The 21,395-nt window shown below is 40.5% G+C and overlaps 1 protein-coding gene across 2 annotated transcripts in view; it reads right to left on the reverse strand.

Moving 5' to 3' along the window:
* Positions 1–21,395, reverse strand: part of NAA15 (N-alpha-acetyltransferase 15, NatA auxiliary subunit) — a 111,726-nt gene that overhangs the window by 47,253 nt on the left and 43,078 nt on the right. For both annotated transcript variants that reach the window (XM_062199594.1, XM_062199593.1), the window contains exons 4-6: positions 18,473–18,630; positions 16,403–16,537; positions 14,453–14,606 (exon numbers count right to left, since the gene is read on the reverse strand). In XM_062199594.1, the coding sequence (XP_062055578.1) occupies positions 14,453–14,606; positions 16,403–16,537; positions 18,473–18,630 (447 nt within the window). The remainder of the gene's footprint in view (positions 1–14,452; positions 14,607–16,402; positions 16,538–18,472; positions 18,631–21,395) is intronic.

Here is a 21,395-nt window from a genome sequence, read left to right on the forward strand (position 1 = left end):
AAGAAGATACTAAGGCTGCTGCTGAACACTGTACAATGCACAGAAGAGATTTCCACCCTTATCAACTCAGGGCCAAAGAATGTCAACAGTGCCACAGTTAACAAAGCCAACTTTACTTGAAACACAAAAAATAACCTACAACTTTTACTTCCTGACACTGTATCCATTCTCACACTTCCTTCCCTTAATCTTCTCCTACCTTTTCTGGATCAAAGGAACTGGTGGTACAGAAATGACAATAAAAGAATTTGTCTGACTACGCTTACACATTCACACTCCAGGAAATTCTCAAGCAATATTCATAATTTTGCCTCTTCCCCCAACTACCATCACCACCAACATCATCACCACCACAATAAAATGTCTTTATTGCTAGAATTTCCAAACACTGTTTCTACTCTCAGTTCCCTTTTATTCTCTGTATACACCCTAACCCCAACACTTAACTTATAGTAGGTTTTCAACACATAATTTGTAGAAAGAGCTGACAGCTTTGTTTCCTATTTCATGTTTAAAAAAAAGAAAGAAAAAAAAAAAAACAGAAGCAATTAGAAGAGAACTCCTAAACACTCATTATACATCTATCTTGCTCATTTTGTTACTGTGGATAAACTATTCATTTTTTAACCTAAGATTAATACTTCAGCTTAGCTAGAGGATCATATCTCCTTTACTTTCTCAAATAATCTTTTTATTAGATCATTCCCCAGTCAGAACACACACACACTATAAAACAACTTTTTGATGCTGTATCCTATTTCATCTACACCACCTGGTTCCCTTACAGCAAAACTGCCTGGATGAGTCTTTTACAGTTTCTATTCCTCTACTTCCTATTTCATTTAAATTAACTTGATAGTTGGGTTTGTGACAGTCTTCATTCCAAAGGCTCAGAAAGTATTTTTATTAAGGTCACTAAGGAACTTCCAAACAGCTAAAAATCCACTGGTCAATTCCAAGTCCTTACCTAGCGATCTGCCCATTCCTCCCCACAAATAAAGTTATCAAAATAGATCAACCAAAATAATGCAAATAAAGAGCATTTTGGCCTGGCATTGTGGGACAGCAGGTGATATTTAACAATACTTAACATTTTAATGTGCAACTTTTTTAAAATAACTGTACAGTACACACCTCCTTACAGGATTTTTTTAAAAAACATTTTTCTTAATGATTTATTTAATGTATTTGAAAGAGTTACAGAAAGAAGTAGAGATGGGGGAGGGGGAGGGAAGGTCCTCCATCTCTGGTTCACTCTCCAAATGGCTGCAAAGGCCAGAACTGAGCCAATCCGAAGCAAGGAGCCAGGAGCTTCGGACTCCCATGTGGGTGCAGGGGCACAAGGACTTGAGCCATCGTCTACTGCTTTCCCACACCATAGCAGAGAGCTGATTTGAAGTGGAGCAGCCAGAAATTGTGGCGCCCTTATGGGATGCCGGCACTGCAGGTGAGGGCTTTAACCACAGCAACAGCCCCTTAAAATGCCACTTCCGAGGAATGAACATAGTGTAACACACTTGAATATGTGTGATGCCAAACTTTTTAAAAAAAATATAAATTTTGGGGGGCTGGTGTTGCTGAGTAATGAGTAAAACCCGTTGTATATAGTACAAGCATCCCATATGGGTGCCAGTTCAAGTTCCGGCTGCTCCACTTCATATCCAGCTCTCAGCTTTGGCCTGGGAAAGCAGTAGAAGATGGTCCAAATCCTTGAGCCCCTGTACCCATGTGGGAGACTCCAAGAAGCTACTGGCTCCTGGTTTTGGACTGGCTCAGCACAGGCCTTTGTGACCATTTGGAGAATGAATGAGCAAATGGAAGATCTCTCTCTCTGTAACTCTTTCAAATAAATAAAACAAATCTTTAAATATATATCTATAATGTTTATTTAATTTTCTTTAATCTTACTCATAGAGTACATTTTTAATTTTTTCCTTAAAATAACACTTTGGCATGAACATTACTGCAGATTTTTGACGAATATAATAAATGGAACTTGACTGGGCAGTTCTAAGATGGCGGAGCAGGGAAGGAGCTTACTGCTCCAGTTCAGGAGAAGATAGTTTAAAAGAAGTAGAGAGAGTGCAGTCTAAGGGAAGAGTTAAGCAAAAAACGGCAAAGGAAACTATACCGAAATTAAAGGGACTCAGTGGACCTACGGAGGGCATGGGTGCTCATGGCTTGGGACTCCAGCAGCTGAGAGCCTACACCACAGTGTGGGAGGGGAGGTGAGACCAGACTGCAGCAGCCCAAGCCACTGGAGAAAAAGCTGCAGGAAGAGCCTAGAGGGAACCACCAGCTTGGAGCCTCATGGGGGATAATGTACATGTCAAACAGGAGTAAAAAAAAAAAAAGGACGGGACGGACACGTTTCTCTCACCCCAATCACTTTTCAATGGTGTCCTGTAACAAGCCAATAGAGCAAGCGCCATTTTGGACACATATAACAGCTGCACCAGCTCATGTCCGTGCCCAGCAACCAACTGAGTGGAGACCCCAACTCTGGTGGGGAGAAATAACAAGGGGCTAGGAGCTTTGTGACTATGTGAGACTTCGGTACAGGGACTGTGAAAAAACAGGGTGTGTGGGAGAATTCACAGTCTGGCTTGTTCTCTGAGCAGTCACAGTGGGAGACTCCACATGCTCAGGGTTTCCTGGCTACCTGGTAAGAGACATTGCTGGGGAATCTGAACTTACACTGAGGACTGCACAGATCCTTCGTGCAGTCCTTGGGACAGAGTGGACGAATATTATACACACTGGGGCTAACACTCAGGCACAGGTCTCGTTTGAGGAGAGGAGCTCAGCAGAACAGAGTAAATTTCCCTTCTGATTAAAAAAAGAGAGAGAGATCTAAGAGAAGATTTACCAAGCCAAACTTGAGTGTGTCACATTAGGCATGCCCTTAACCCTAGAGAACTGAACAGAGCTCCCTGGCCACACCCAGTACAAGACTCTAGATATTCACTGAAAGCAGACATTCCACTTACCTACAGAGTCACAGTACAAAAATAAAAGCTACCACAGCAAAAAAAAAAAAAAAAAAAAGAAGAAGAAGAAGAAGAAGAAACCAAGGAAGATCTAAAATGCACCAATTCAAGAAACGAGAATAAGGAAGACAACATGATGCTTCCAAAAGAACACGACACTTCAATACTAGATTGTGAAGATGATGAGATGGAAGAAATTCAAGAAATGGAATTAAAAAAATTGATCATAAGTTTACATAGAAGTAATCAGAAGCAATTGCACAAACTACTGAAATCCATACAGGCCATGAAAGAAAATTTCTCCCATGAAATTGAGAACATAAAGAGAAATCGAGGGGCAAGCATTATGGTGTAGCGGGTAAAGCCACCGCCTGCAGTGTCCAGCATACCACATGGGTGCCGGTTCGAGTCCCGGTTGCTCTGCTTCCAATCTAGCTCTCTGCTATGGCCTGGGAAAGCTGTGGAAGATGGCCCAAGTTCTTGGGCCCCTGCCCTCACATGGGAGACCCAGAAGAAGCTCCTGGCTCTTCGCTTCGGATCGGCACAGCTCAGGCCGTTGCAGCCATCTGGGGAGTGAACCAGCGGGTAGAAGACCTCTCTCTCTGCCTCTCCTTCTCTCTCTGTGTAATTCTTTCAAATAAAAAATAAATCTTTTTAAAAAAAGAGCGAAATCGAAATGAAATGAAGAATTCAATAGAATAACAAATGCAGTGGAGAGCCTTAACAACAGAATCGGGGAAGCAGAAGAAAGAATATCACACTTAGAAGACAAAGCACAGGAAATTAAACAGAGCAAACAAAAGAAGAGAAAATTAGAAAACTAAAAAACACTGTTGGGAATCTATAGGATACTATAAAAAGACCCAATATACGGGTTTTAGGAGTTCCTGAAGGCATGGAAAGAGAGAAAGTTATTAGAAGGCCTTTTTAGTGAAACAAAGATGCACACAGACTGAAAATGAAAGGATGCAAAAAGATATTCCATGCTAACAAAAACCGAAAAAGAGCTGTTGTAGCAATTTTTTTAAACATTTTATTTAAGATATGCACACTTCATGTATTTCATAAATACAAATTTAGAAATATAGTCATTTTTCTTACCCTATCCACCCTCCCACCTGCACTACCACCCTTGCTCCTCTTCCCTCTCCTATTCCCATTCTTATATTTACTAAGACTTTCAATTAACTTTATACATATAAGATTAAACCTATACTAAATAAAGAGTTCAACAAATAGTAAAAAACAAAACAAAACAAAACCTGTTGCTCAACAATCCAGACAAGGGCTGTTCAAAGTCATGTACACCATGGAATACTACACAGTGATTAAAAAAAAAAAAAAAAGAAATCCTGTAATTTACAACCAAATGGATGCAACTGGAAAACATTATACTTAGTGAAATAAGCCAATCCTAAAAGTACAAATACTTCATGTTCTCTCTGATCTGTTGTAGCAATCTTAATATCAGACAAAACAGACTTTAACATAAAAACTGTAAAAAGAGACAAAGAAGGGCACAATATAATAATTAAAGGATCAATTCAACAGGAAGATGTAACTATTATAAACATATATGCACCTAATTACAGGGTACCTGGCTATTTAAAAGAAATGTTAAAGGGGTTTAAAGGGAGACTTAGACCCCAATACAATAGTTATGGGGGACTTCAATACTCCACTCTCAACAATGAACAAATCAACCAGACAGAAAATCAACAAGGAAACAGCAAATTCAATCAACACTATAGACCAAATGGACCTAACAGATGTCTACAGAACTTTTCTTTGCATCCTACAGTTGCAGAATACACATGCTTCGTAGCAGCTCATGGAACACACTCTAGAATTGACCTAATATGAGGTCGTAAAGCAAATCTCAAAAAATTCAAAAAAATCGAAATCATACCATGCATCTTCATGGACCACAATGGAATGAAGCTAAAAATCAACAACTCAAGGAATCTTTAGAGCATATGAAAATACAAGGAGACTGAACAACATGCTCCTGAATGAACAGTGGGTCATAGAAGAAACCAAAAGAGAAATAAAAAAATTTCTGGAAACAAATGAAGATGACAACACAATATATCAAAACTTATGGGGTAAAGCAAAAGCAGTGTTAAAAGTAAAGTTTATAGCAATAGGTGCCTCCATCAAGAAACTGGAAAAGCACAAAATAAACGAGCTATCAATGTACCTCAAGGAACTAGAAAAACACCATCAAACCAAACCCAAAACTACTAGGAGAAAAGAAATAACTAAAGTTAGAGAATAAATCAACAAAACTGAATTTAAAAAAAATTTACAAAAGATCAGCATATGGTGTGGTGGGTTAAAGCCCCAGCCTGCAGTGCCAACATCCTATATGGGCACCAGTTCGTGTCCCGGCTGTTCCTCTTCTAATCCAGCTCTCTGCTATGGCCTGGGAAAGCAGTAAAAGATGGCCCAACTCCTTGGGCTCCTGCACCCGTGTGGCACACCCAGATGAGGCTCCTGGTTCCCAGCTTTGGATCAGTTCAGCTCTGGCCATTGTGGTCAATTGGGGAGTGAACCAGTGGAATGGAAGACCTCTCTCTCTCTCTCTCTGGCTCTACTCCTCTTTGTAACTCCTCTTTCAATTAAATAAAATAATTAAAAAAAAAAAAGATCAGCAAAATTAAGAGCTGATTTTTTGAAAAAATAAACAAAATTGACACACCTCTGGCCCAACTAACCAAAAAAAGGAGAGACGGGGCCAGCACTGTGCCATGTTGGATAAGGCCGCCGCCAGCAGTGCCGGCATCCCTTGTGGGCACCGGTTCAAGTCCCGGTTGCTCCACTTCCAATCCAGGTCTCTGCTGTGACCTGGGAAAGCAGTAGAGTATGGCCCAAGTCCTTGGGGCCCTGCACCTGTGTGACAGACCCAGAAGAAGCTCCTGGTTCCTGGCTTTGGATGAGCACAGCTCCAGCCGTTGTGGTCAATTGGGGAGTGAACCAGCAGGAAGACTTTTCTCTCTCTCTGCTTCTCCTTCTCTCTCTGTGTAACTCTTTCAAATAAATAAATAAATATTTTAAAAAAGGAGAGAAAACACAAATCAATAAAATTACAGATGAAATAGGATAACAGACACTACAAATATAAAAAAAAATATCAGAAATTACTACAAAGAGCTGTATGCCAACAAACTGGAAAACCTAGAAGAAATGGATAGATTTCTAGTCACATACAACCTACCCTAATTGAGCCATGAAGACACAGAAAATCTAAACAGACCCATAACCAAGTCAGATATTGCATCAGTAATAAAGGCCCATCCAACAAAGAAAAGTCCAGGACCGTATGGTTTTACTGCTTAATTCTACCAGACATTTAATGAAGAACTAACTCCAATTCTTCTCAAGTTATTCAAAACAATTAAAAGAGTGGGAATCCAGTATCCAGTATCACCTTAATTCCTAAACCTAAAAAAGATGCAACAGAGAATTACAGAACAATTTCTCTGATGAACATAGCTGCAAAAATCCTCCACAAAATTCTAGCCAACAGAATCCAACAACACATGAGAAAGATCATCTACCCAGATCAACTGGAATTTAACCCTGTTATGCAGGGATGGTTCAACATTCACAAATCAATGTGATACATCACATTAACAAACTGCTGAACAAAAACCACATGATTATCTCAATAGATGCACAGAAAAGCATTTGACAAAATATAACACCCTTTCATGATGAAAACTCTAAGCAAATCAGCTATAGAAGGAACATTCCTCAACACAATTAAGGCAATTTATGACAAACCCATGGCCATCATGATATTGAATGGGGAAAAATTGGAAGCATTCCCACTGAGATCCGGTACCAGTCAGGGATGTCCACTCTCACCACTGTATTCAATATAGTACTGGAAGTTTTAGCCACAGCCATTAGGCAAGAAAAAGAAATCAAAGGGATACACAATGGGAAGGAGGAAGTCAAACTACCCCTATTTGCAGACGACATCATTCTTTATTTAGGGAATCCAAAAGACTCCATTAAGAGACTACTGGAACTCATAGAAAAGTTTGGTAAAGTAGCAGGAGACAAAATCAACACACAAAAATCAACAGCCTTTGTATACACAGACAATGCCACCGCCGAGAAAGAACTTTCAAGATCAGTCCCATTCACAATAGCTCCAAAAAGAATTCAATACCTTGGAATAATCTTAACCAAGGATGTAAAGATCTCTACCATGGGGGCCGGCGCCGTGGCTCACTTGGTTAATCCTCTGCCTGCAGCGCCGGCATCCCATACGGGCACCGGGTTCCAGTCCCGGTGGCTCCTCTTCCAGTCCAGCTCTCTGCTGTAGCCCGTGAAGGCAGTGGAGGATAGCCCACGTGCTTGGGCTCCTGTACCCGCATGGGAGAGGAGGAAGCACCTGGCTCCTGGCTTCAGATCGGTCATTTGGGGGCTGAACCAATGGAAGGAAGACCTTTCTCTCTGTCTCTCTCTCTCTCTCACACTGTCTAAATTTACCTATCAAATTAAAAAATATCTTTATGAAGAGAATTACAAAACATTAAAGAAAAGGAAGAAGATACAAAAAAAATGAAAAAGTCTGCCATGTTCATGGATTCAAAATGTCCATTCTTCCTAAAACAATTTACAGACTCAATGCACTACCAATCAAAGTATCAAAGACATTCTTCACAGAAAACATGATGCTGAAACTCATACGGAAACAAACTAGATTTCAAATAGCTAAAGAAATCTCACACAACAAAAACAAAGCTGGAGGCATCATAATACTAGATTTCAAGACCTACTACAAGGCAGTTATAATCAAAATAGCCGGGTACTGGTACAAAAATAGATGGATAGACCAATGGAACAGAACAGATATACCAGAAGTCAATCCAAACATCTACAACCAACTTATATTTGATCAAGAAGCTAAAACCAATCCCTGGAGCAAGGACAGTCATTTCAACAAATGGTGCTAGGAAAACTGGATCCACATGCAGAAGTATGAGTCAAGACACGTACCTTATACCTTAAGCAAAAATCCACACAATGTGGATTAAAGATCTAAATGTACGACCTGACACCATCAAATTATTAATTAGAGAACATTGGGAAAACCCTGTAAGTCATTGGCACCAGCAAAAATTTCTTGGAAAAGACCCCAGAGGCACAGGCAATTTGGGATTACTACAAATTGAGAAGTTTCTGTACAGCAAAAGAAACAGGAAAGGGCCGGCGCCATGGCTTACTTGGCTAATTCTCCACCTGCGGCGCCAGCACCCCGGGTTCTTGTCCTGGTTAGGGTGCCGGGTACTAGTCCCGGTTGCTCCTCTTCCAGTCCAGCTCTCTGCTGCAGCCAGGGAGAGCAGCGGAGGATGGCCCAAGTGCATAGGTCCCTGCACCCACATGGGAGACCAGAAGGAAGTACCTGGCTCCTGGCTTCAGATCGGCGCAGCGCCGGCCTGAGCGGCCATTAGGGGAGTGAAGCAACGGAAGGAAGACCTTTCTCTCTGTCTCTCTCTCACTGTCTATAACTGTCTCTCTGTCTCTCTCTCTCTAATTCTGCATGGCAGAGAAGAGAAGAGAAGAGAAGAGAAGAGAAGAGAAGAGAAGAGAAGAGAAGAGAAGAGAAGAGAAGAGAAGAGAAGAGAAGAGAAGAGAAGAGAAGAGAAGAGAAAACAGTCAGGAAAGTGAATAGGCAACCAACTGAATGGCAGAAATTATTTGCAAACTATTCAACTGATAAAGGATTAATAACCAGAATCTACAAAGAGATCAAGAAACTCCACAACAAAGTAAGCAACCCACTTAAGAGATGGGTCATGGACTTAATCAGACATTTTTAAAAGAGGAAATCCAAATGGCCAACAGATACATGTAAAAATGTTCAGGATCACTAGCAGTCAGGGAAATGCAAATCAAAACCACAATGAGGTTTCACCTCACCCAGGTTAGAATGGCTTTCATACAAAAATCAACAAACAACAGATGCTGGTGAGGATGTGGGGAAAAAGGTACCCTAATCCATTGTTGATGGGAATGCAAACTGGTAAAATCACTATGGAAGACAGTTTGGAGATAACTCAGAAATTTGAATATAGTCCTACCATACAACCCAGCCATCCCACTCCTTGGAATTTACCCATGGGAAATGAAATCAGCAAATAAGAGTTATCTGCACCTACCATGCTTATTGCAGCTCAATTCACAATAGCTAAGACATGGAATTAAGCTAAATGCCCATCCGTGGAAGACTGGATAACAAAATTATGGAATATGTGCTCTATGGAATACTACATAGCAGTAAAAAAAAAAAATGAAAAATGAAACTGGTTATTTGCAACAAAATGGATGAATCTGGAAAACATCATACTGAGAGAATATAAGGGACTGGCACCATATGTTGTCCCTGATCTGTAACAACTAACAGACTACCTAAAAGGAAACCTATAGAAGTGAAGTTGACACTTTGAGAAGCAATGACATGAACAGCCCTTGTCTTGACTGTTGAGGAACAGTTTATTATCTCTTTTTTTATTATTTTCTTTTTCTATTTAATACCATTGGTCGAACTCTTTACTTAACATAGAATCACAGGAGTATAAATCCAATTGAAAATAGATCTCAGTAAAAAATAAGAGTGTGATTAAGAGAGGGAGGAGCTTTATAGTTCAGGACACATTCCCATGGACTTACCCCTAAGGGTAAAGATAAACCTTGCCATGCGACTCCAAATCCCATTAAGCTGGGCGGTATTAATGCCATCTTACGTGTTAAACTTATCATATTAAGTGTGTAATTGATCATATAGACAGGATTAAGTGTCAAAGGGATCACTTAAATAAGACCAAGTGTTGGTGGCTTAACAGGCTAATCCTCTGCCTTGCGGCGCCCTCACAGCGGGTTCTAGTCCCAGTTGGGGTGCCGGATTCTATCCCAGATGCCCCTCTTCCAAGCCAGCTCTCTGCTGTGGCCCGGGAAGGCAGTGGAGGATGGCCCAAGTGCTTGGGCCCTGCACCCACATGGGAGACCAGGAGAAGCACCTGGCTCCTGGCTTCGGATCAGCACGATGCGCTGGCTGCAGAGGCCATTGGAGGGTGAACCAACGGCAAAAAGGAAGACCTTTCTCTCCGTCTCTCTCTCTCACTATCCACTCTGCCTGTCAAAAAAAAAAAAAAAAGAAGGGAAGAGAGGACTTCTACTTTGCTTATGGCCCTGTCTAAATACTGATGGAGTCTGTGGATTCAAAAGGCTTCCACCATTGCCGGCGCCGTGGCTTAACAGGCTAATCCTCCGCCTTGTGGCGCCGGCACACCAGGATCTAGTCCCGGTTGGGGCGCCGGATTCTATCCCGGTTGCCCCTCTTCCAGGCCAGCTCTCTGCTATGGCCTGGGAAAGCAGTGGAGGATGGCCCAAGTCCTTGGGCCCTGCACCCGCGTGGGAGAACAGGAGAAGCACCTGGCTCCTGCCTTCGGATCAGCGAGATGTGCCGGCCGCAGAGGCCATTGGAGGGTGAACCAATGGCAAAAAGGAAGGCCCTTCTCTCTATCTCTCTCTCTCTCACTATCCACTCTGCCTGTCCCAAAAAAAAAAAAAAAAAAAAAAAAAAAAAAAAGGCTTCCACAGCATTGGCAGCTCATGTCTAGAGTCTTGGGTGATCACTGATGTCATAAATAAGAGTGTCAATTGTTAAATCAACAACAGGAGTCAACTGTGCACTTACTCGGTCTTTAATGAGTTGTCCTGTGAGAATTAACTGTAAAACTTGTTTACAAACAGTACTTTATGCTTTGGTGGGGGGGGGGGGGGTGCAAACTGTGGAAATCTTTACTTAGTATAGAGTTGGTCTTCTGTATGTAAAGTTAATTAAAAATGAATCTTAAGAATTGAAAATGAATCTTGATGTGAATGGAAGGGGAGAGCAAGCGGGAAAGGGGAGGGTTGCAGGTGGGAGGGAAGTTATGGGGGGGGGGAAGCCATTGTAATCAATAAGCTGTACTTTGGAAATTTATATTCATTAAATAAAAGATAAAAAAATGAATCTTAATAAAGAATGGGATGGGAGAGGGAGTAGGAGGTGGACGGGAGTGGGGATGGGAGGGTGGGGAAGAACCACTATATTCCTAAAGCTATGAAATTTGTATTCATTAAATAAAAGCTTAAAAAATAATCACTAAAAAGTAAAGAATATAATGAATGTATGGAATTCAACTGAATTTGCATGGTCTTAAGAATTTTTTTCTGTGTGTATAAATTTACCTGTTATTAACAAAAGAATGAACTTCTCTGAGATCTTCCATTAGTCTCTCTTTTAAAAATGACCAAAACATGTCTTTCTTGAATTATCTTTGAATAAGTTTGTATATTAAAAAACAAAACAAAACAAAACAAAAAAACTACTGCAATGCCAGATTCCTAAATGAGCACCAGTTCCAGTCTGACATGCTCCACTTCTGATCCAGTTACCTGGTAATGTTCCTGGGACAGCAGTGGAACATGGCCCAGGTGCTTAGGCCCCTACTATCCACATGGGAATTCTAGAAGGAATTCCAGGCACCTGGCTTTGGCCTGGCCTAGTTCTAGCCAATGCAGTCATTTGGGGAGTAAACCAGAAGATGGAAGATATCTCTCTCCATCCATTTCTATCTTTCCTTCTCTCTCTGAAAACTTTGCCTTTCAACTAAGTAATAAATAAACCTTTAAAAATTAGTATTTTGAAAAACTGTCATATTTCCATGAAGAAACTGAAATTCAAGCCTTGCTCTTGTGATAAAACTACTCAGTAGTCAGTGAAGTATTCCAAACTAGATTTTCCTAGTGTTGGAATCTTTCCGTTATGCCCTTTATAACCAACAGACTTTTAAGGGATGATCAATTCAAGTAAGAGGGCTATCCCCACCCCAATCTTTAGTTCACAACTGAGCTCCAGAATCCTCAGACTTTTAGTTTTTCTTGCCAACAGCATTAACGTGATGAAAGTTCACCTTCCAAGTAACAGCTATACCCACTATACAGACATTACACTAATGTTCAACTTCAAGGTGAACAAATGGAATTTAAATGCTTTAAATCTAAAGGAGCATTCCATATGCTAATTTTTAAAAATTACTTGCCTTTTCAATTATTCTTCTTTCATGTTCTATATTCAATTCCTCAATTTCTAAAATGCTGACTCTTTTCTCAGCTGTCTAATAAACAGTTTTGGAGAAACTATTTTAAGGATCTATCCCTCCTATCAAAATCTTCACACATGAATCCAAATCTCTGGTTCTTTCCTCCCAGAATTTATATTATTTCCATGTCCTCAAATACTTCCAAATAACCATGATGACATCAGGAATGTTTATTAATACATATTTTGGTATAGAATAATTATTTTTAAAGATTTATTTATTTATTTGAAAGGGAGAGTTACAGAGAGGCATTCCCCAAATGGCTGCAAAGGCCGGAGCTGGGATGGTCCAAAGCCAGGAGCCAGAAGTTTCTCCTGGTTCCCTGAGCAGGGTGCAGGGTCCCAAGCATTTGGGCCATCCTCCACTGCTTTTCCACGCCATTAGCAGAGCTGGTTCGCAAGTGCATCAGCCAGGACTCGAACCGGGCACCCATATGGTATGCGGGCACTCCAGGTGGCGGCTTTACCCACTATACCACAGTGCCAGCCCCATTAATCAATCTTTTATATATTACTGTTAATAAAGAAGTCTGGCATATATTACATACATTGTAGTTTTAATAATAAGCTGTTTCTAAGAAATTCAACCCTTGATCTTACAACACTAAGGAATTGTTTCCAGTATTTTTAATCAAATACGGAAATTTTTTCAAGACCAAGATTCTTTAAAGAAAGTACATTTTAGGGACTGGCACTGTGGCCTAGTAGGTTAAGCCTACACCCATGGCATCAGCATCCCATGTGGCACTGGTTCAAGTCCCAGATGTTCCACTTCTGATCCAGCTCCCTACTAATACGCCTGGGAAAGCAGCAGAAAACGACCTAAGTGCTTGGGCTTCTGCACGTACGTGGAAGATCTAGAAGAAGCGCCTGGCTTTGGATTGGCCTAGCTCCGGCTGTTGCAGCCATTTGGGGAGTGAGCCCGTGGTTGGAAGACATCTCTCTCAGCCTCTCAAATAAATGAATGTAAACTTGGGGTCGGCACTGTCGCCCACAAAGCTAGTATCCCATATGGGTGCCAGTTCAAGTCCCAGCTGTTCCACTTCCAATCCAGCTCTCTGCTACGGCCTGGGAAACCAGCGAAAGCTGGCCAAAATGGTTAGGCCCCTGTATCCACGTAGGAGACCACAAAGAACCTCCTGGCTATTGGCTTTGGATCGATCCAGTTTGGGCCATTGTGGCCGTTTGGGGAGTTAACCAGTGGATGGAAGACCTCTCTCTGCCTCTGTCTCTCTGTAACTCTGCCTTTCAAATAAATAAAGAAATGAAATATTAAAAGAAAATTTTGAGTTACTTTACTCAACAAACTTTTGCAGAATCTTCTCCTGTATCAACAAGACTTTCCCACATTACAAACTGCTGAAAACATGTAAGTAATAAATATATTTTCCATCACCAAAATCTAGATTATATCCAACTGTCAGTAGCAACTAAGTACATGGATTTTCTAGCCTTACTCCTTAACATAATTCAACTTAAGAATGACATTCTTTCTTTTTACTCTGTTAACATTTTATTTGCTATGCTTTATTCTTTTAAAAATGTTTATTTATATAAGAACACATTTCATGTATTTCATATATACAAATTTAAGAGCATAATGATACTTACTTCCCACCCTGCTCTCACTTCTATCCTCCCTGCTTTCTTATCTTTTAATTTTTACAATGACATACTTTTAAGTTTATTTCATAATCAAAAGCTTAACCCTCCAGTAAATAAAAAATTCAACAAGTAGTAGGTAGAAAACCCATTGTTCATCAAGAGTATAGACAAAGGCTATAAACAATAGTATCTCAAAATGTTAAATTCATTCATATATATTATATTTTTGTACTCCATATATTAGTCACAAAAAGCTAAATTATATCCAATTGTTCAGCAGCAATAACTAACTACACAGTTTTTCAGTCTTACTCGTCAACATAATTCAATCTAACAATGATATTCTTGGGGTCAGTGGTGTGGCGTAGCAGGTAAAGCTGCAGCCTGCAGTGCCGGAATCCCATATCGGCGCCGGTTCGAGCACCAGCTGCTCCACTGCCAATCCAGCTCTCTGCTATGGCCTGCAAAAGCAGTGGAAAGATGGCCCAAGTCCTTGCGCTCCTGCACCCACACGGGAGACCTAGAAGAAGCTCTTGGTTCCTGACTTCGGATTGGCACAGCTCAGCCGTTGTGGCCATTTGGGAGTGAATCAGCAGATGGCAGACCTCTGTCTGACTGTCTCAGTCTCTCTGTAACTCTGCCTTTCAAATAAACAAATCTTTAAAAAAAAAAAATGATATTCTTTCAAAAATACCTTTGGTTTCTTCTACAGCAAGTTTATCACAAATTTGCTTTTCATAAGTACAAAGATGCTCCAAGGCTTCTCTATAGAGACCTGCTTCCCGAAGAACTTGATTCTGATATAAAAGGAGCTCACTATATTCATAATCCACTTTATCAGGGGATGTCTGTAAATGGATAAGAGAATTAACAGTAAGAATATTCTTTCTATATTTAATTTACACAGTCAAAACAATAAGTAGTCAAAGGATAACATCTGATCAAGAAAACCAAGTTTTAAAACAATTCTTAAATATCTGTCTATGGAGCAACTAAGTAAATGATAATGTCAGCTTATAACATACTGAATGAAATAATCCTTAAATCCCTATATGTAATAAATAAATGGAAAACTTTTGCTTAACAGAAGGCCAAATAATAATTTTGGAAGAACTCAGAGTTAAAAAGAATCACCATTTTGCAATTACTTTCAGAGTAATAGCTGATTCAGGCAAGAATCATAATCAATGAATGCTAAAAATAGTAGTTAAAAGTTTGGTGAGAGCAAGCTATTCATAGTCTTCTTATTAGATGCAAAATAAAAAATTAACAAGTTAGGGGGTGGGCCCTGTGGTGTAGTAGATTAAGCCTCCGCCTGTGGCACCAGCTGCTCCACTTCCAATCTAGTTCTCTGCTGATGGCCTGGGAAAACAGCCCAAGTGTATGACCCCCTATACCCGCATGGGAAATCCAAAAGATACTCCTTGCTCCTGGCTCTGATCAGCCCAGGTCCAGCAGTTGTGGCCATCTGGGGAATAAACCAGCAGATAGAAGACATCTCTCTCTCTCACCCTCACTCTGTAACTGTCTCAAATAAATAAATAAATCTTTTTAAAAAAATTTAACAAGTTTACAGTTGCAGATACTACATTAACCAAGTAATAAATGAGACAAATGTCATGTGCCTCTTGATTTGACAAACTGAGGACCCAATATCATGTGTATGATTTCCTACCCAAAATGTATATCTAATGAGGAAATACCAGATAAACACAAACTGAAGGATATTCTACTGCTCTTTGAAAATTTCAACGTCATGGAATACAAAAATGAACGCTTAAAATTGTTCCAGATTAAGATACTGAAGAGAAAATAACTAAATGCAAGGTATTATTCTGGATCCTAGAATGGAAAAAAATGGCTTAGAAAGGATATAGGGGGTCGGTGCTGTGGCGTAGCAGGTAAAGCCGCAGCCTGCAGTGCCAGCATCCCATATGGGTGCCAGTTTGAGTCCCAGCTGCTCCACTTCCAGTCCAGCTCTCTGCTGTGGCCTGGGAAAGCAGTAGAAGATGGCCCAAGTCCTTGGGCCCCTGCACCCATGTGGGAGACCTGGAAGATGCTACTGGCTCCTGGCTTCAGATCGGCTCAGCTCCAGCCATTGCGGCCAATTGGGGAGTGAACCAGTGGATGGAGGACCTCTCTCTCTCTGCCTCTCCTCTCTCTGTTTAACTCTGACCTTCAAATAAATAAATAAATCTTTTAAAAAATGAAAAACAAAAAAATATAAAAAGGATATAGGTAGGACAATTAGTGAATTTTCAATATGGACTGTGGATTACATAATAATCATCTATATCAAGGTTAAATTTCTTAATTTTGGACATCTATACAGTACTCTCTACAGAGCTGACAATTATTCTTAGGAAGTACACACTGAAGCATTTAGGGGTAAAAGAGCATGATATTTGCAATTACTCTCCAATGTTTAAAGAAATTTTAGAGAAATAAACCGATTTTAAAGTAAATGTAACAAATATTAACCACTGTGGGAATGAACACTTATGCGGAGTTTCTTGTATTATTCTTGCAACATTTTTAGTAAGTGTGAAACTAATTAAAAATAAAGAGCCAGCCAAACTATGTACACTTCTTTCCTTTAGTTATACTTAAAGTAAGACCTAGCTAAATGGCTGCTGGTTATTACCTGCTGTGTTTTCCTAAATTCTTCTAAAATCTTTGCTGCCATTTCATAGTCTTCTAATAAATGGTAAGCAATAGCATAACCAATCCACGATGCTCTCTGTGCAGGTCGAAGCTGAAGTAATTGATACCTCGTTTCCTTTAAGAGGAAAAAAAAAAACTTTTCCTTAGGCTTATACTTAAAAGACGATGCTCCTTCAAAATATCATATTAATTTACCCCACAATAGTAAGCATTTTTGCAACACAAAAATGGAAAAAAACTGGAAATGATAACAGAAAGCATCCATAGCATGTAGATCTATCTACGACAAGAAAGACCATGATAAGAGACAGTACACAAAAAAAGAATATACAAAAATTCATTTAAAAAAAAAAGAGTGCAGGGGCCAGCTTTGTGGCTCAGCAGGCTAAACTGCAAGTCCGAGATGCTGCACTTCCAATTCAGCTCCCTGCTAATCTGCTTGGGAAAGCAACAGAAGATGTCCCAAGTGACTTGGCCCCAGCCATGCACATAGAAGACTTGGATGAAGCTCCTGGCTCCTGGCTTTGGCCTGGCCCAGCTCTGGCCATTGTGGCCATTTGGGAGAATAAGCCAGCAGATAGATCTCTTTCTCTGTAACGCAGTCCTTCAAAGAAATAAATAAATCTTTATTCAAAAAAAATGTGCCCTTGGACTACCACTGTGGCACATCAGGTTAGTCCATGGCTTGTTAATCCTGTATCAGAGTGCCTGGGTTCAAGTCCCATCTCTGCTTCCAATTCTAGCTTCCTGCTAGTGTGTCTGGGAAGTGAGCAGATAATGGTCCAAATACTTTGGACTCTGCCAAACAAGTGGGAGTCCTAGATGGAGTTCCTGATTTTGGCCTGCTCCAGACCTAACTGTTGTGGCCAACCGGGGACTGAACCAGCAGATAGAATATCTCCCTTTCTCTTTTTTTCTCTCTCAGTCACTCTTTTTCTCTTTTTTATTCTACTCTGCCTTTCAAATCAACAAGCCTTAAAAAATAAAAAAATAGGGGCAGGCGCTGTGGCGTAGCAAGTGAGGCTGCCACCTGCAGTGCAGGCATCCCATGTGGGCACCAGTTCGAGTTCCGGCTGCTCCATTTCTGATCCAGGTCTCTGCTATGGCCTGGCAAAGCAGTGGAGGATGGCCCAAGTCCTTGGGACCCTGCACCCACGTGGGAGACCTGGAAGAAGCTCCTGCCTCCTGTCTTCAGATCGACGCAGCTCTGGCCATTGCTGCCAGTTGGGAATGAACCAGGGGATGAAGACCTCTCTCTCTGCCTCTCCTGTCCCTGTGTAACTCTGACTTTCAAGTAAATAAATAAATCTTTATTTAATAAAAAATAATTTAAAAAAATAAAGTGCCCAACTATGAACTAAGATTTATAGCAAAAAAAAAAAAAAAAAAAAAAACAAAACAAAAAACAGCTCAGCAGGTGCTATCATGAAAAAAAAAATAATATGAAAGGATTAAACAGATTCAAGGCCAATTTAAAGGTTAAACTTGAAAGTACAAAAGCATACTATCCTAAATAGGTATGAAAAGAACAAAAAATTCTTTCAAAAAAATGTGGGAAGATTATGGTTTAATCCTACCCAATAATCTGAGTCTGCTTCACAGTAAAATAATTTATTTTGGGCTGGCACTGTGGCATCAGCTACAGCCTGGAAAGCCAGCATCCCATATGGGCACGGTTCAAGTCCCAGCTGCTCCACGCTAATGAGCCTGGGAAAGCAGCAGAAGATGGCCCAAGAGCTTGGGCCCTGCACCCACATGGAGACCCAGATGAAGCTTCTGATTTCAGCTTAGCTGCTGCTGCCAACTGGGGAATGAACCAGCAGATAAATTTCTCTATTTAACTCTGCCTTTCAAATAAATAAATTAATCTTTAAAAAATAATAATTTAAGAGTCTGATTATTCCAATCATAAACATAATTACTATGGTAGGGAGAAAAAGTATTCAATTAATTTTTTTCAAAAATGGAATAGAAAACGTCATCAGGAAGTACTCAAATTTTTAAAGAATAGTATTTTCCCTATAGCATAAAAAAATTCCATTTTACTTACCCTGTAACCCTCAAGATCTCGCATTTGAATCTGTAGTAAGGAAAGGTCCCTTAAGATTTGAAGATTGTCTTTATCCCATTTTAGTGCATTTCTGTAACACTTAATGGCTTCATCATACTTCTTGTCTGACCTCTGAAGAAGTCCATAAACATGCCAACCTATGGTACTCAGTTAAGGATACAACCTACAAGTCAAGAAACTACCAAAACATCAGCCAGAAAACTTGGAGAACTACAGTCATTTACAAAATTATGTGCTTAAAAGAAAGAAAGATGATAAAAGACAATTTAATTAGTAGAAAAGGAACACAGCTTTTAGAGCCAGAAGAAATTAGAAATCACCTGCCTGCCTTAGCTGTGTGACTTCAGGTATGTTAGTCTCATTAAGTTTCCTCATTTATACCTTATATAAATAAAAATATACATATGTAAAAAAAGTTTCCTCATTTATAAAATGTAAATAGAAATAGTCCACACAGCAAGGCACAGTAGTGATGACTAATGGAAATAAAGTACTCATTGGCTGCACACAGCAAAAGCTCAAAAAATATAAGGACTTATTTTTATTAATAAGGAAAAGAAGGAATGGGCCTCCATGGTATACAATTATGTAATTTTCCTTTTTTGTAAGCAAACAAGATCCCTACAACAGCCATTATTGTAGCATAAAGTTCCTAAAACTCAGCCACACATAAATTCATCCATTTTAACAAATAGTTATTAAAAATACTTAATAATTCAGTGTATATAGTTGATTAAAATTGTCTCCTACATTTAAAGAACTTAAAGGACACAGGTACATAAGCAAAATTACAGTAAGCTAGAGAAAAACATTCTTATAAAGGGGGATAGTATCCTACTCCCCTCACATGGGTTCTGATTACTTTAGATCTTTATTACTCTAATGGTCACCCAAACCTATGACTATCACTCTATCACTCTCTCGTTTAATCTTCCTACCAAAATAATCTTTCTAAAAAACACAGTATTGAAGAAAAGGTTATCCACCTCTTTTTCCAGAATCTTAAATTTCTCTCATAGAGTGGGGTCACATTTTTCAATTTAACAATCTGTAGGACACTGATACTCAACAGGGGGGAAACAAAGGTCTAGGATGGCATGTCTACCTTGAAATATTTAATATTACAAACTTTATTTGAAAATTAACCTTTTCTGTAACACAAGATACAAAGTAGGCCTGCGCTGTGGCTCAACAGGCTAATCCTCTGCCTTGTGGCACCGGCACACCAGGTTCTAGTCCCGGTCGGGGCGCCGGATTCTGTCCCGGTTGCCCCTCTTCCAGGCCAGCTCTCTGCTATGGCCTGGGAAGGCAGTGGAGGATGGCCCAAGTGCTTGGGCCCTGCACCCGCATGGGAGACCAGGAGAAGCACCTGGCTCGCGCTGGCCACGGCGGCCATTGGAGGCTGAACCAACGGCAAAGGAAGACCTTTCTCTCTGTCTCTCTCTCACTGTCCACTCTGCCTGTCAAAAAAAAAAAAAAAAAAGATACAAAAGTAAAGCTTGGCAGAATCCTCTCAGCTTATTGGAATACAGTTTTTAAAAATCGAAGAGGGGCCGGTGCTGTGGCACAGTGGGTTAATGCCCTGGCCTGAAGCACCAGCATCCTATATGGGCGCCGGTTCAAGTCCCTGCTGCTCCTCTTCTGATCCAGCTCTCTGCTATGGCCTGGGAAAAGCAGGCCATTCCTTGGGCTCCTGCACCCGCGCAGGAGACTCGGAAGAAGCTCCTGTCTCCTGGCTTCGGATCAGCGCGGCTCCAGCCGTTGCGGCCAATTGGGGAATGAACCAGCGGATGGAAGATCTCTCTCTCTCTCTCTGCCTCTACTTTCTCTGTGTAACTCTTTCAAATAAATAAATTTAAAAAAAAAAATTGAAGAATCATTTACCTTTCTGAATCTGGCTCCCAATGACTATCTTCTCACTATCCATCATTTCTACCACCAATACCCATGTTTCAGGAATTAAACTCTCTTGAACACTCAACAATCTTGTAACTCCCTCTAATCTTCATCTCTTAAAAAAAAAAAGGTGGGGGGGTGGGCCTGACGCCATGTCACAGTAGGTTAACCCTCTGCCTGCGGCACAGGCATCCCACATGGGCACCAGTTCTGGTCTCGGCTGCTCCTCTTCTGATCCAGTTCTCTGCTATGGCCTGGGAAAGCTGTAGAAGATAGCCCAAGCCCTCAGGCCCCTGCACCTGCATAGGAGACAAGGAGGCCCCTGGCTCCTGGCTTCGGATGGGCGCAGCTCCAGCTGTTGTGGCCATTTGAGGAGTGAACCAATGGAAGGAAGACCTTTCTCTCTGTCTCTACCTCTCTCTGTCTGAAACTCTACCTCTCAAATAAACAAATAAATAAATACTTGAAATTGGGTTCCTGACACTGGCTTTGGCCCAGTCACAGTCATTGCAGGCATCTGTGGAATGAACCAGTGGATAGTATCTATTTCTATTCCTCCCTCCCTTAAAAAAATAAAAACAGAGGCGGGCATTGTGGTGTATCAGGTAAAGCTGCTACCTATGCTGCCAGCATCCCATACAGGCACCAGTTTTGAGTCTTGGCTGCCCTACTTCCAATCCAGCTCCCTGCTAATGGCCTGAGAAAAGCAGCAGAAAATGGTTCAAGTATTTTGGGTCTCTGCCACCTGGAAGAAACTCCTGACTTTAGCATGGCACAGCCCTGGCCAAAGTAACCATCTGGGGAGTGAGCCAGTGAATGGAACATAACTTGATTTTCAAATAAATAATAAACCTTTTAAAAAACACAAAAACTAACCTCAAGGAATTTACCATTGCTAAAAATTTAAGGAAAGTTACAACCATTGAGAGGAATCTAAATAAATCATGGTAAATACAGTGCTGCACAATAATCTTAAATGACAGAAAAATATCTACAAAAGTCTTAG

The sequence above is a fragment of the Lepus europaeus genome, chromosome 8 (assembly GCF_033115175.1).
Source record: "Lepus europaeus isolate LE1 chromosome 8, mLepTim1.pri, whole genome shotgun sequence".
NCBI classification, from domain to species: Eukaryota; Metazoa; Chordata; class Mammalia; order Lagomorpha; family Leporidae; genus Lepus; species Lepus europaeus.